At 49.5% G+C, this 16363-nt stretch overlaps 1 protein-coding gene across 4 annotated transcripts in view; it reads right to left on the reverse strand.

Annotated features, from left to right (window-relative positions):
* The window catches only part of PHF12 (PHD finger protein 12), a 30825-nt gene that overhangs the window by 1328 nt on the left and 13134 nt on the right, over positions 1-16363 (reverse strand). For 2 of the 4 annotated variants that reach the window (XM_082776292.1, XM_082776294.1), the window contains exons 3-13: positions 14731-14803; positions 12804-13191; positions 12149-12269; positions 10862-10994; positions 10001-10165; positions 9169-9330; positions 7303-8119; positions 5276-5398; positions 3824-3967; positions 2174-2272; positions 1567-1649 (exon numbers count right to left, since the gene is read on the reverse strand). In XM_082776292.1, coding sequence (XP_082632418.1) covers positions 1567-1649; positions 2174-2272; positions 3824-3967; positions 5276-5398; positions 7303-8119; positions 9169-9330; positions 10001-10165; positions 10862-10994; positions 12149-12269; positions 12804-13191; positions 14731-14803 — 2308 coding nt within the window. Of the gene's footprint in view, positions 1-6; positions 917-1566; positions 1650-2173; positions 2273-3823; positions 3968-5275; positions 5399-7302; positions 8120-9168; positions 9331-10000; positions 10166-10861; positions 10995-12148; positions 12270-12803; positions 13192-14730; positions 14804-16363 lie in introns of those variants that run through there. The other 2 variants (XM_082776295.1, XM_082776293.1) reach the window with 2 other exon arrangements.

The raw sequence follows: 16363 nt of genomic DNA on the forward strand, positions 1-16363 counted from the left end.
GGAGGAGGAGGAATAAAGACACCAGGTCAGAAAGGCTTCTGCCCATCGGGAGGACTGAAACATGAACCCCTCCCTCCCTACAGCTGTTGATGGTAAAATAGGAGACATTAAATTGAGTTCTGTCTTCAGAGAGCAGCACCCCTAAGCTGGTACACGGCTCACAGCACAGCTGGCTTCCCAACCAGCTGCTGCCCAGGATGCTTCCCAGCAGGCAAATAGGGCCGGGCAGCTTTGAAGAGGAGTGGGTTTTACCTGCTGCACTTGAACCGACAGATCTTTTGGAAATGGATTCCAGCTGATCCGTGCACAGCAAGCACGCTGTTTTAACAGGCTAAGTTTGTGCCTAGTGTGGCTTAGTCCCGTGCCTGGCAGGAAGAGGTGTGCTTTGGGAAGCAGGCACAAGATGAACAGAGGGGTACCGGTGTGCAGCAGCAGACATGGGGTAGGGTGGCTTGGATTTACAAACCTTCCACGAAGGCCGAAATGCCAGGAGACATTACCGTGACATAGAGCATGACACCAGCAGCCTAACACTCAACTGAACTCTGCAGAGGATGTCGACAGCATAGAAGAGATTCCAGGTTAGCTCAGAGGAATCATCTGACAGCAAGAGCTTGTCCTGCCAGGGCTATGGAACTTCAGTCGAGTTACAAAAACTTGCCATGCACAGGGGAGCAAGTTTTCAAGTAATGGGCTCGGACTGCAAACGCCCAGGCCAGAAACTGTAGACAGAGCTAAGCAGGAGAGCTCTGCCTCTTTTTAGAGCAACCACAACCACGGGAAGGTCTCCAAAGGACAGAACAAGTTCAGTGATTCCTTCGGATCGACCGCTGTGAGGAGATGCTTCGGCTCACATTTAGGATCTGGATCCCATTACCACTCGGGCTCTGGAGCTTGTAGTGCACCCGAGGAGCAGCTAAAGCAGTTTGTGGGTTAATCCTGGATCCTGCACAGCAGCTGGTTGACAAATGGGGACAGAAAAGACTACCTGGCTTCAAAAACTGTTGCCATGCTAAGAGACATCTCCGGTGGCACTTTTATTGGCAGACCAGTCTGTTCACTTCAAGAACAAACTCATCTCTGGCCTGTAGTTAAGAGGCAACCGTAGACCTCTGTTTACACTGAGAGCTTAACTAAAACTTTAGTTAAATAAGAGGCATGAAGCAGCTCCCTGTTTTGTTCCCGTCGAGGTTCTACGTAGGCAAGTAAAGCTTAGCTTTTATTAGCACAGCTGCATCAAAAAGTATCGAACCATTTCCATGATTTTTTTTTCTTCTTCCCCTGGATGCCAGCGGTGACAGTGCTTACTTGTGGTCAGTCTTTGTCCACGAGCAGTTAGCTCAGAGAAATCCTGCTGGCAGAGCTCTGTGCTTCAGAAAAGGGGTTTGACAGAAAATGCTGACGCAGCCTTCACTGGAGTGAAACCATTCACAGCTCTGGCTCTTACTTTGTAGCCCACAAAGGAGCACCACACAAAGACAACCTGCTGCCTGCATCTCCAGCTCTCACTGCCATGCATGCCAAATAAAAAAAAATAAAATAAAAAAAAAGGACTCAGGCACTCACCTCATCGTAGAATATGCAGGCATGTTTGCCGGACACGTAGTTACAGTGACCATAGCTTGTAAGGCACACATCCATATCAGCTCCTGGCAATGGGGAGGACAAAAATACTGGGTTTATTTCAGGGAAAAAAAGAAAAAAAACCTGTCAGGCAGCAGAGAACAACAGACAGAATTAAACTTCAATTAGCAAAACAACAGGGGAGCAACTGCCTTTGTCCGCACTCCCAGGCCTGCATGAATAATGCTGCGATAAGCCACGAACAAAGTTTCAGTGGGGGAAGGGAGGGTTGGGGCTGCACGAGGCAGGAAGGCTGCAGAGTATTTTGGTGTTGCTGGGCCTTTCTGGAGCGCCAAAAGAATCTAAGCAGAGAAATAAAACCCACAAGCAACCCTTAACTCTCCTCTCCATCAGGCAGTTAACCTCTAGGAGCCATCCTGCTGTTACAAAGGTGGAAGATTCAAGTGGATGAGGAATTTCCACCCTTCTTGTTAGCAAAAGGGGTCCGTTTGGGTCCGTTTTCTTCAACGCCCACTTGGCAAATAATCAGGGAGGGCTGGGAAGAACCACCCTGAATCTTAGAGGTCACGCTGGGGAAAAAGCCACTCACCTGTCCCGATGTAGAGGGTTCGATAGCACATATTGACTGCACCCCCCAAGCCCATCAGAGGATAGAACACAGCCCGGGCTTGCACTTCCTTTCTTTGCGCTGCAAGATAAAAGAGAAAGGACTTGAACAATCTTATCAGCTACACAGGCTGCTTGACGCCAGGCTCTCCAGAAAGCACCGATCCTAAGAGGGACGCAGGCAGCTTTGGCCTAAAGGTTTCCCAACCCTCTAGGAATGCGTGTGGATTAAACATCTTTGTCACCAGGGAAAATTGTTCTTCCCAGTTACCCACACAAGCCACGCAATCGTGGAGTGAGCACAACGGAGCCGTGCTGGGGAGAACACAAGCTTCCTGCCACCAGCTTCTTTCTTAATCTCTCCCGGTTTGGGTAATCAAAGACCTGCCTCTTGCTGTAAAAGCACCACTTTAAAAAAAAAATAATAATTGGTGAACGTCACCAACTGAGCAGCTGAGATTCAGCTTCCAGTGAAGCTGCAGGAAAACCACACGGGTTGAGCGGGGTCCAGGACTGAGCCTCCAGAGCAGCTCCCTGGCAGCAAAGTTCAAATCACACCTTCTCCCATGCCCCAGTGAACTGGGCAGAAAATGGTCTTCTGTGGAACAGAGATCACACTCCAGACCCCACAGGCCTGCCAGGATTTCAGCAGCTGCCTTTTGGAGATAAGCCCCTTACGCAGAGCCTCTTCTGATAGCACATCTGGGTGGTAGTTTTGCAGCAGGAGCATGGTATCAAAGAACAGAACATGAGGATTACAAGAGATTGTTTGCAGAGTCACCTGTGTCAAGAACAGTGGGGTTGGATGTGCAGTGCTTAATACAGCAGAAACACGCAGCCTCCCATCTCTGTGCAGCTGCCCTGCAGAGTCCTTTCAGCTGTCCAGCTCTGCTGACTCAACAGGGCTCACTAGAGGTTTTAGATCTGATTTTTATTTCATCAGCAATGCTAAACAGTCAGCTGGATGCATCATCCTGCCCGGAAAGGGCCAGGGGTTAAGACAGCACCAAGCTGCCTTTTGGGAGGGAGGCTGCTGAAGGATTCTCAGGGCAGCACAGGAAAGCAGCTCCAAGCACAGCCTGGTGCTGCATCCTACAACAGGGCTCAAAAAGATTGACAAAGTGTTTAGTGAATGCTGCGATGCTACAGCAGGCAGGCAGAGAGTTTCAGAAGGTGGTTACTGGTACTAGCAGGCTTCCCAAGATCTTATCTTGGGTATTTAGCCCCAAAACCCATAGCAGGCAACTGCTCCTGCACCAAGGCTGTCCGGTTAGTGCTTGAGGGCAGATTAATCCTGACTGCATGCAGAGGAACAGGAAGGCACAATCCCCGTGCAGATTTAGGTGTTGGTAATGTTCATAACATAAATCAAGTGACCATAAACAAAGCCAATGCCAAACTCAGGCCCATGGAGATTGTTTTTATTGCTATAATTTGAAAAAAAAAAAATAATTACAGAGGGACCTGTAGGATTTTCTGGCCAGTGGGGAACCAGAGCAGGAAATGCAAGGAAAGAAGCCTGAGAGGTGGCACCAGGCAGATACCAAAAGAGGGAAGATCTTCAACCAACAGGCAAGGGAATGCCAGAGAGCTACGGCTCAACCCAAACCGACTGCTCTAGGGCTGCTCTTACCTTCGACGTGGTTTGCCACGGGAGACTGCTGATGGGCACTGACACCGCTTGCTAGAGACTGAGCTTTGGAAGGGAAAAGCTGATGTATTCTCTGCAAGGCCAGAAACTTGATCAGCTGCTCATCCAGCATATTTATCTCAATCTCTGTTAACAAACAAAAAGCAATTAGTCAAGTGATTCGCGGACAGGGTGCCATCTGAGCTGGATTTAACCGTCCCATTTTCCAGCGTGCCATTTGCTTCTCCAGCAAAGACTGCCAAATCCTGCAACACAAGAACGTTACGTACAGGCGGTCAGGCTTCATACCAACACCTCACGTGAGCAGCACGTGAGGAGAGCGTCAGCTCCGGCTAGAAAGCTGTACTTCGGGCAGCAAGCACAAGTTCAGGGCAACGAGGTCTGATAAACTGAAAATCTGCTGTTTCAGCTCAGAAGCAACAGGTCTGCAGAGGTGGACGTTGCCCCTTTTGGCAGCGGGTTGGGTCCTTCATTTCCTAGCCAGAAAGGCTGGCTCTGTGCTGCAGAGGAAAGCAGAAACCACTCTGGGGCAGCTACACGCTCCTTCTTGAGTCACGCGCGGGGTCAATTAACCAAAACAAGGTAATTCAGGCAAGATTTTCAACCAGCTTTGAGGCAGATCTGCTGCTGATAGCTGCGGAGTGATCCCGTTTGCGAAGCCCCACGGAGATCTGCCTTCTGGGAGAAAAAGCAGGCTGCCCGACCTCTTCTCCACGTCAGCAGCAGGTCAAACAGCAGGCAGAAGAAGCAGAGCCACGAGGGCCCTTCCCGAGAGCAGAGAGGCAGCCCGGCCGAGGGGAGCAGTCGGGGCTCACCCAAGAAAAGAGGGTGACCACGCCAGAAAGGCTCTTGTTCAGAAGCAGGCACCGGCGACAGCCTGCCGTGCTGGGTAGCAATCTCCTCCTCCTCACGTCGCTCTGCTAAGACTCTGCATTTCTTGCCAAGTGCAACAAAAGGAGAATAAAAAATAAAAATAAAAAAAAATGATGCCAGTCCAGGAGACGACTGACAGAAGCAGAAATCAATCGGAAAATTAACGGAGCCAGTAAAGCCTCACGAGCCGGGTGACCGCTCGATGGCACGATGGGGAGCCGTGGGCTTCCTGCACGTCGGGAAGCCCTGCGGGGTGCAGGCAGCACCAGGGCACGGCAGGGCTGCAGGTTTCTGCACGCGGATCCCACCTGGAAAGCAGCCCGTGCAACAGCACCGTGATTGTTCCCCAGAAAAGCTTCAGGCAGGAACACTTCATTGGCCTCGCTGCCTTGGCAACGCTCCGAGCAGGGAAGCTGTGGTATTTAAGGGAAGGCATTTCCAGCCCCTCCCTCACCTGACTGCAACCCTTTCATCTCGGAGCTTCTCCTGAAGCAGAGCCTGGGCGCTCGGGAAGCAAACAGGCAGGGCTAGCAGAAGACTGAGAACGAACTAAATACTCACCGCCGTCCACAAACGCTTTCAGGGAACTGCTGAGGTCCAGCATAGCTGCGGAGTTTGAAGTGAGTGATGAGGGCAGAGTTAAAGCGCTTCCTATGGATAAGGTGCTGGGACTGACCTTACCATCTACAGAGAAAGATGGTGCAGAGAAGATATGTCACTGTGACGTTCGCCAGACATGCACCCAGCCCCTCGGGCTGCTCGCAGCTTCCACGCTGCTCAGAATGATTAATTCTGCTCGGAGCCACGCTTTGAAAAAAGGCCCGAGTTACAGGCCGAGTGCTTTCGGCCCCTCGCAGAAGGATTAGCGTGTGCCTCGAACTCAGGATCAGCTCTCGGGCTCTGCACCTAAATATTTTAAGGCTCTGCTCCCCCGTCTGAAGGAGCAGCGATGAGAGGCTGCAAGCGATGTCATGCTACAGAGGCCGGGAAGATGAGCACCGAGCCCCCAGCAGCTCCAAGAGCTGGCTAAACCTTTGCCAAGTGGCTGGGTCTAGGCCTGAACATGCAGAAAAAAAAGCACGTCTGCTGCATCCTTTTGATTTCTGGATGATTATCGGCTGCGGGGTGCAGTGTGCTGCCTGGTAGGAATGTGACAGTCGTTGGCAGGATTTATTATCCACCAAATACAATCCCACTGCCTCGGCAGTGACTGCGCAGCCCAAAGAGGCAAATGCCAGGAAGCAAAATCCCTTTAAGGCATGGTCGATACCAGTTCTTCTCAAGCTGGTCTGCTCAGAGCTACGGTAAGCCTGAAGCTTATGAAAAAAAGGGTCACAAATCATTTGTATTTTTGTCAGTTTGCACCCGCTCTGCAGAGCACCATTTAAGATGTAAGCACACACGTGTGGTGTTAGATGTAGTCCATCTGAACACATTTACGCCTTTCCCAAGAGAAACTGCATCCAAATGATGGTTTAGCGGAACCCAAACTTCACGCTAGGAGAAATTTAACATCTTAAGTAGCTGCAAAATGATGAAGGGGTTGGTTTGCAGTGCTTTTCAAGCCACAAGGAAGAGGCTTCCTACAGCACAGCCCCTTTTCTTTCCTCCTCCTAAAGGCCCCCCAGCCTTGCACGTCTAAGCAGGGCACCAACTAACAGCCCTGGGGTAACTCGGTTTGTTTGGCAATAAGCAAGGAGACCAAGTGCTCTGGGGACTGCTTCCAAACACGAGATAAAACCCAGAAGCTGCCTGTAATAATTTTTTTTTGTAAAGAACAATAAAAGATGGTGCCTGCGCTGCCTGGATTGCTCCACCCAAGCCTGCCATTGAGCAAGGACTGCAGGAGAAGTGACAGCTCTGGCGCTTGCTTTCCAGCCACTGCTTCCAACCCAGCCTGCACGAGGGGGCTAACGGCTTGAGGTTAGAGCTGCTGGGGCGAAGGGAGGAGGAGAAGGCTTCAAGTGAGAGCTTATTCCAGCAAAATTTACGAATTATGGGCCGTTACTCCCGCCCTCTCCTCCCAACATCTTTGACTTGATGGTTTTATACTGATGAATGGGTGCAGGAACCTCAGCAGCAAGGTTCTGAGCTGTAACCCAGGGCAGAAGCAGTACATCCAGCCCGTGACTGCCCCGTGTGAGCAGACTGGCAGGCACTGAGCACACCACAACGCCCCAAACCCACATTTCTCTAACATCGAGGCTGTGCAGCTGAAGATTTCTAATACCTCCGTACCAGAGGACGCAACCATCACCAGGACAGAGATGAGAGGTGCAGGAGAGCTGTTCTGGGAAAGGCCTGCCTCGCAACCAGCCAGTCCTTTAGAGCAGCCAGCTGTTGAGATGTTGAGAGCAGGATTTACACCCACTGCTGCTTTCCAGAACCAATTGGATCTATCACCCTGCTTCTCAGGGTGGAGTTCCCTGCATCCCATGGAGGGACCTAGGACATAGAAGACCTAAACTTCCCCCTGCTCTCTACAGAAAGCCGAATTCCCCATTAAGCAAGGGCGTGCTGCTAGAGCCTCGAGGTTAGCTGAACGCCTTCTCAGCCCTGGGGGCCAGGATCAGCCCTTGGGCCCTTACCTGAAGGTGGTGCTGGTGAACAGAATCTGTTTGTGGACCCGACAGCTGAGATCCCATCTCCTGCAGCCTGGGGAGGGGTGAGAGCCCTGGTGGCAGTCAGAGGGGAGCCCACGGATCGCAGGTCTGCTGTCAGGGGCGGTCCGATCTGCGTCTGCACATTCTTTCTTTGCAAAGTGCTGGTGGTGTCCAGGCTGGCACAGGAGCTCGATATGGAAGTAGGCATACTCGTGACCGGCACAGAACCCCTTTGTGCACAAGAAACGGGTCCCGCGACGTTCTCCGTTTTGACGACGGTTCCGATCGTGTGATTCAGCAGCCCACACGTCGCTGGGGGCGTGAGGGGCCTGGGCCACGTTTGCCGGTGCGACAAAACGGGGATTGTGTTACCCGACCCCATCAGCCTCTGGGAGTCAGTCAACTGTGCCGCAGGTTCGGACGAAACGCCGTAGAAATGAGGCCCGTTGACCTTCACGTCAGAGGCTGTGGGCCCGTTGGAAGTCCCGCAAGAAGCCCCCTTCTTGGATTTGTCTATACAGGAGCTGCAGTTGACCTCTTCCTGTGACAAAGTCTGCTGGGGTTGCGAGGAGCTCAAGGAATTCTGAGTGGTAATCCCTGAGGTGCAGGATGACATGGAATAGAGGGAAGGTGTGGGTGCCTTGTCAGCTGCCTGGTAAGGGTTGGCGAGTGCGCCGTCTGCCACGATAACAGGCTTAATATCAGCCTTCTCTGTTTGCTCAGAGTCCCAAAGCGAAGTCATCTGCTTAGCAGATAAATGTTTCAATATGCTGCACTGGAGCGCAACAACACTACAGAGCCACTGGGAAGAAGACAGAAAAAAGAAAAAGCACGTTAGTTCTACAAGCAGACAGTGCTCCAAGCCTCAGCCACCCCATCGTCCCCCCCAGCCCGCAGAAATCCAGCTGCCCGACTGCTGCAGAGCGCTCAGCATCTGTTCTGGTGCTCATCTAGCACCAGGAGAAGTCTTGGTTCAGACATACACGTGCATGTCCAAAATTAAGTGCTGTTTATCTCTGTGCTGGGGACAGTACAACGAGGAGCTGAGATTACAGGAGAGGGAAGGCAGCAGACACTCCCCTCACTTCACATTTAAAGCACTGCAAACTTTTCAGCTAGCTATGTACGTATTTTCCACTGACACGGGCTTCTCTCCAAAGAAAACCCTCTAGCTTACTCTGTTTCACGCTGGGAAGAAATGCTGATCTACCTCACGTTACTGGGAGCCACCTGCAGGGGTGGAGAGCACCTTTTCTTCTACACCAGGTAGAAGACGACCAAAAAACTTAAATTTTTAAGCTTCACGGTGAACGTGCCCATGCCATATATAAGAACCTTGTCCGAGGTAACAGGAATCAGACCACAGAACCGATGGCAAAGCAACGTGCCTTCGCCTTGCTGAATCCAGCAAGAAATTTCATGCAAGACTTGAACACTCACTTGACCTTGATTTGAAAATCTGAGGCTATCGGCAATAAAAAGCAGCCCAGAAATGTGACGTTAACACACAAACGTGTCAGAGAGCAGCCTTACATAATCAAAGGGGAAAGTATTTCCCCTCAGCCAGGAAATAAAACTGACATCTAGACAGAAAGCCCTCAACTCCGCTGTTCAGACCAGGCGACTCTCTCACCACTTTCCTGAAGTGTCAAACGAGGAGCTTTACATTTCAGCTGCAAAGCCGAAATGAAGTTTTAATGGGCAAAAGTGTCAGAACCAAGACGAGCTATCACCTTCAGACACACGATTTTGAGACCGGTTTCCTAGACAACTGCTCTGATCACGACTGAAATGGAAGAGGACCGTCGTACCGAAGCGACTACAGAGTCCAAGCATTTTGACTTCATTTACCTCCTGTTGTTCTGTCTGGCTGGCTAAGTGCTCAGTGTTCAAAAGGTGCTTCTGCAAGGGTTCCTCGGGGATCCCGTTACAGATCAGCTCGCCGTCTCTAATTGCTGCAGGCGCAAGTAACGGGGGCGGAAGCCGGTATTGGGACTTTATAGCATCAGGAACCTACATTGTGGAGAAAGAAGATGACACATGAGAACAATTACTCAAGAATGACTGGTTAAATGAAGTGCCTAACCAGCACTGTGCCTTGTGTTTGCTGCTTTCTGACCCAGAGGAACCCTGCAGACAATACATTAGAAGTTTCAAGTGCCGAGTACTTTAATTTAATGCAACTATGCTGAAATTAATAGGTTTCATTCCCTTAGGTCAGGCATGACTTCAGCATAACGTGGTGGCTCCAGCATAAAAAAAAGTCACGCAAAGAAAAGGCGAGGTAAGAAGGGAAACGTTTAAAATACCTATATGGCATTTTTCAGGCATTCTGGCAGAAAATGCTTTTTGTGGTTTAACAGGGAACATGCGGCAGCCCAGATTCTGCCTCCAGTGCCACCTTCAATGGGTTTGTGTTGTACTTCTCGTGCCTGTGTCAGATTTACAGGCTTGCTCCTAAGAGCTGAGCGTTACGGTTGCTGGAAAACGAGCTTCTTAAATCCTACACGTAGTGAAAACTGCTCTGACTGCTGACTTCCAGACCTCTCACCACACGTTTATTCAGACCCCACCTTCTTCCTCCTGCCCCGACAAGGCGATCCCTATGGGGCACGCCGGATTCCCTTCCAAACTAAAGCACGCGCGTGGGGAATTCTGCCAGTACCTACTTGTTGACACTCACCTTCAAACCCTTTCTCTTCACTGACTGAAGAACTCTGCGATTCGGAGGATGTTTCTTATGGATTCGGTTTAAGAAATCCACTTTGACAACATGCTGAGATATGGTATCCTGGAACCGGTCAAATACTCGGCACCGATTACTCAGGGTCAAGTTCTTCTGGTTCAGCTGGGTGATCAGATAATGCCACAGAAGTTAGGGATCTGCAGGTCACTAAGGCACCCTAAGACTCTCATAACGCCTTGTAGCACTGGCAGTACAGCATCAGCTCAGCTTTAGACTATTCGCTTCCTGCGGCACTAACCCTTTCTGTTAAAGGGCACATTGCTGGAGGTGAATACAAAAGCACTTAGAGGCCTCCGAAGTAGCATCAATGCTCTCAGAAGCAGTTTCTCTGGGCACAAGCCCTTTGTTCCAGCCCCCTGTTTCCTGAGTATTTAGTCTCAAGTACAATGCTCTTCCACAAATGAAAGCTCCCGCTTGGAATGAACGCTTTTTGGGTTAAGCATGCAAAGAATTACTTCCCCTATTTGTAGCACTGTGCTGCTTTGTATCACAGTTCTGGAAGCTCATCTAGATCTTAAGAAGTCCAGTCTGAAAACTAGACAAGCTGCCAGTGAGTCACAATCTGAGCTGTCAGCTTCAGTTACGGGAAGGAGTTCCCCCATCCTTATATTTTATTGCAGCGAGCAGCATCATATTCCTTTGGAGAGCGTGTTGCTTGCAGCAGGAGCTTTACAAGCGTTACAGGGAGCAATAAGAGCTCGGAAGCTGTTTTACATTTGTTGTACTTTGTCCTTTAATGGACCTGCCAGGTTCCACTCCAGCATCCGGTTACCATACTGCAATCATAGTCCTGCTTACCACCACGTGCTCTATGTGATTTGGGCACATCCATCTACCCAGAGGCATGGCAGTAAGAGGTGGCTCCAGACAATCCATGTGGAACAGGAGTGGGCAATAATCACACTGAATGAGAGGTGCCACTCTGCAACTCCTGCAAAGAGAGAGCCATATCTTATTTCCCACGCAGAAAGCAGAGCATTAACTGAACGTGCAGGCAGGCTCGGCTGGCCACTTCGGCTTATCTTTCCCCACCAACTCCCCTAACGCTGTGTTACTTGCATCTAAAATTAGGCTTCAGATTTGTAACTCGATCTATATGGACCTTCTGCAAGGCCCACTCAGGGCAAAAGGACCTGCCCATACACGAGGGTTCCTTGGTTCAACAGAAGTCCTTTGGCAGGAGGAGATCCCATTGCTGGAAAGCTGCAAAAACCTGTCTGAGTCACATAAGAGACTTCTCAAGTTGACCTTGTGCGTTAGTTCTGAATGGCTTCATTTAGAGCAAAATTCAGAGATCCAAAGGAAATCGCAGGTTGTCACAATTTTCCTCAGACCAACCTTGTGTGAAGCTGGGACATTTACTTCAATAAGCCTGAGATGTTCTCAGAACACACCTCAAACTCCAGAAAGCTACCACCCCCACTGCTCTGGGTTCTCTAAGCAGTCAATTCTATGACAAAGCCATCAGCCGTTCCCCACAAAAGCCCACCTGAGTCTCCAGCTTCATTCCAGAAACCCACCCTGACCGGGTTCCTGAAATAAAGTTTTTTGGTTCTGCTGACATTTTGAGCCAGGATTTATCGGTGCTTTTATTTCTGCAGTTATAAAAGAGCACAGCAGTATTTTATACTAGTTCTAAGATTTACTATTTCAGCACAATACTCCTGTTTGCCTTGGGCTTGTATCTCTCTGTAGATTTCTATTTCCTAAAGGTCACCTCCTCACATATCTCCTTCACAAACCATAAACAAACATCTCAGTTGTCTAAACAACCATCACTAGAAGTCTTCCTTGTAGAAAAACACTGAAGGCAATACAGCTCGCTCTTTTCAGACTACACTTTAAAACCTTTACAGCCATGCAGGACTGCAGAAGCCACACCTATACTTGTCACTAAGCATTTGTTATTTAGCAAGGACAATTATTCCTCCATTTGTTTAGCAGATTGTAAAGCGAGAACTGACAGGGAATGGAAAAGGTAACAGATAGTTTGCTCTTTTCATCAAGAACTTTGTTCCCGTGAAGGGTGCAGCTACACCAACGGGCTTCCCTGGAAGAGTGAGCTTCCCTGGAAGAGTTACGTACCTGTTGCATGTGAAGCAGACTTTGACCGGCAAGGGAACCAAACCATTGTGGTCTAACTCGTGTTGTGCTTTCTTGACGTTCTTTCCTGTGGTTTCTTCCTTTCTCCTCCTCTTGCTAGTACCTGAAAGTAAATTTTAAAAGGCTTTGGGTTACCCACATAGCAGAGATTCGCTTCCTGGCTGATACACATAATCTTCTCAGGCAGAGGCAAACAGAAAAGGCAGGAAAGAACTGCTTAAGGAGCCCTTATCAACCACTAAATCTAGAGTCAAGTGACAGAAATGGGCTTTAAAGGCAGACATACTTTAAGCTTAAGGCACAGGATGTCACTGAAACAATTACGCTGTTACTCGACTAAGCTATTGTACCTAGAGTCAAAATCAAGTATTTGGACAACTGGAAACTTTTTCTTCAGATCAATGATCTAGACTAGGCCGAATACAGAAAACATCTATTTCAAGGAGGTGGAACTCCCAGCAGCATTCCCACTGGGGAAGCCAAGAGGCCACCTGCTGTTGTATGAGGACCAGGGGCACTTCTGCACTCTATTTTCACCAGACAGCATCACCAAAAGCACAGCTACCAAGGAGCAAAGAGGGGAGAAAAGGCAATTTGGCAGCAGGATGCAACTGCAGACACCTTTACCAACGCTCACCTGGAAGTGCTGTGGTGCAGGTCAGTTCATTCGGCAACTGGAACTGCGTTGGGTTCCTTTCCATGGCAGCAGCAATAAGAAGCTCAAAGGGTCGCTTCAGCTGGGGCTGCCCACAGTCCATTTCTGCAATGGCAGAGTCATCATCCACGTCAATTATGTCCTCATCGACATCATTCTGCTCCGAGTTGGGGGTCTCGGTGCTGGCATTGGATGTGGGAGTGCCAGGCCGGCTCGCTCTCCTTTCCAAGATCCTGGCATGCGCATTAGCCCTGATGCTGCTGCTAGACCTGTCCAAGAGGTCTGCGTCACTGGTTGGGGAGGTGGTCCTTTTCCCAGATTTGTCCACCAATCCATTTACCTGCCCCAGCTCTTTCTTCTGTTCTCGCTTCTGCACGACATGAATAGGCAGGCTTATCATGGAGGCCACAAACAAAGCACATCAACCTTGACAAATAAGCAATCGAAGACAAACAGCATCTGAAAAGGCTTCAGCCACTTTCTGCGACTTCCCCCGTGAAGTCACCATAAAGCCTTGACCTAGCAAAACCAATTTGCTTGCAGCTAACACACAGATGACAAACCAGCTGAAGGGAACCAAGCACAGGGAGGAAAATTAGCATGTCTCTCCTTTCAGGACAGCCGCATTTGAGTCCACATCAGGACAATGTTTCACAGCTTCTAGTCCTAAACACTTGACAGATCAGACAACTCTGTTTACTTTGCTAGCCAACACTGAGAAACTCCATGGTAGACCACTCATTGTCGACACAGTCTATTAACCCTGGCAGTGCATCTGAACCCATTACAGAACAAGGAGCTTGAGAACACAAGCACAACATAAAACCAGCACACTATCTCTTGACGCCAGGGCTCTTGAACAAGGTGGGCAGAGAGGACTGCAGCAGAGGAAAACAATACATGGCAATCACTGAAGGATCCATTTTTGCAAGAGAAGGGGGCAGCTGCATGGCCTGGTAGCGGCAGCTGAACTGCTCCAGTGCCAGCGTCACCAATCTACAAGATCACTATGAAGTGGTCTGTAAAAGGAGAGAAGTGTTATCAGACAATTTTTAATAGAGAATTCTTTTCGTTGGTGTTGTGGTGTTTATTTGTTTTTAAATTTGTGACCCTCCTCTGTGCTGTTAGCAGATGACTGAACAGTACCCTGGAAACAGAACAAGGAAATAGCTTCGGGAACAAAAGACTGAGTACAGAGTTTTCTTCAAATCTGTTCTGGGTGTCACTTTAAGGGAACAGTTACTAGTTGGTTGGTACAGTTTCTAAATCCTCTGGTACGCAGTCTTACGTACTCACAGCAGTAAGATGTTTACATTGTGCAAGACAGCTTCCTGGAGAAAGAGTATCAAGGAAAATAAGACAAGCCACAATCTTGCCCAGTCATCTCCTCCCCATCCTGTTCAACAGCCCAGGAAATCACAACTCACTGTGATTTCACCCTCTGCTGATGTGCAACTGCTGTGAAGTCACACTCCTAAAAAACGCACATTAACCAGAATCACAGCCCTGATGCCAAAGCTACATTATCAGGCCACCTGTTTGACCTGAACACAGCTCACCTCCTCCAGCATGAGAGCCCTTCCCTCTGTGCCTCAGTTCTCCCTCCCTTCCAGAATGGGAGAAAAGGAAAGCAGGTTAAAAGGCACAGCTTGACACAAACATAGCAGGCACTTCAGTTTTGTGGTTCTTAGTAGCAACATTAAAAAATACCAGGACAATCTCATCAAGACACCTTGGCTTTCTTGCAGCCTGTTCCTAACAAAGCCCCCTTTACGACCCTAACCACAAAGAGCAATTCTGGTGGCGTGTACATTCACATTAAGGGGAGAGGAAATTTTAAAATAAAGGGTTCACATTTCAGATAGACAGTCGGAAGGGCAGGGAGCACAGTTGTTACAAGAGACTTTACCTTTCGGCGCACAGTGCAGCGGTGACACATCCACTCCCCTGGAGGCAGCATTTCCTCACTGAGCGGAGGGTTGCTAGAAGAGAAATAAAAAGCAAAGCTTTACTGTTATTTCTGGAACATCTCATTTACACGTAGCCCAAGTCAGGGCAGCTCTGTCACCAGTGACGTTAAGTCTTCCATGACTCCCGTCTCATCTCCACGATGCAGCATGCTCCATGTTTTTAAGAGGACAGTCTTAGAACTGAACAGCAAAGATAAATGGACAATACATTTGTGTGCCATAAGTATACCTTCCCCTGACGCTCAATCCGCCTTAAATAACTTGATTACTTGATGTAACACTACACAGATTACTGTGCAGCAAGCATTCTTATAGTGAGGCATTTCTAGCCCTTGAATTTGCAGTGCAAATGCAACTGAACGAGCTGCCATGAAGCCTACCCACTGCTTCTCATGTACTCCATCCCTGGGCACACTAACTTCATGGTGGAAACCACCTCCTATCTTAAGACAACCCAAATACTCTTAAAAGTGTCACCCTGTACAGCTTGCCTTGGCTATGAAGCACAAGATGCATCCTACTCATATGGATTTGCACTTACTATAAAGGCTGTATCACATCAAAATGACATTCTCATTTTGATTCTAGAAATAAACCCAAGTAAATTAGACGAAGGAGCAAGGAAGACTATTTTGAGAAACGTTTTTTCCTCGGTGAAAGGCAGAGCAGCATATGTTAGATGATACGCTTCCCTTACAAATCCTACTACTAGCTCGAGTACTTTCCAACACCTCTTTATCATTAAGTTTTGTTATTTCAGCAAACTGCTGACTCTCGCAGGAAAAACATCCACGCTGTCAGATAAACAGCTAGTTACCACGCAGCACGGCTTTAAGATCTGCTTGAAAGAGTCCTGCCTATCGATGCTGGAGATAATTACACAGGAACTCCACAAAGCAAGGCCTGTGCTGCGTGCTCAGCGGATGCAGCACCACCAGAAGGACGTGGAGGCTCCTTCACCCACGCCAGCATCACCTCGGCTATGGCAGGGTTACAAGATGACCGCTGCGTGGCCACACCGGCGAGGAGCTCACAAGGCCTTGCCCAGGAAGCCGTGTGGGCAGCCAGCCTGCTCCAGGAGACTTGTTCCTAGCAGACTGAAATCACACAGGGTCCCAGGCCGGGCTCCCACGCTTGAGCTATAAAAACAAACGCGTTTCCTTTGTTCAGGCACGGCCCTGGCAAGCCTTGCCCCGTGCGCATGCTGTCGGTCCCACAAAGCCGCCTCAGGTGCCACAGCCACCAAGGGCCATGCTCAACCTTGAGCCACACTTTGCCTGGGTGACCAGGGGGAGAACGGAGCAAGAACCAAAGCGGTGTGAGCCGCGGCGTTTCTGGTGTCAGGCCCCGGGGAATTCAGTAGAGCCAAGACATCTGGCAGCCATTTTGAGGAGCAGCGCAGGGTTTCGGAGGCCTCAGCGTTGCAGGCGGCTCCAGAAACGCCACGCTCTGCCCGTGCACAGAGACGTACCTGCAGCTTCTGTTTCTCATTTCCTGGAGGGCCGGGATGAACAAGAGATCAGGCTCTAGATGACAGCACCAAAGCCTCAGCCACCGCCTGCTTTACACCAA

The sequence above is a fragment of the Aythya marila genome (assembly GCF_965140915.1).
Source record: "Aythya marila genome assembly, chromosome: 20".
Lineage (NCBI taxonomy): Eukaryota > Metazoa > Chordata > Aves > Anseriformes > Anatidae > Aythya > Aythya marila.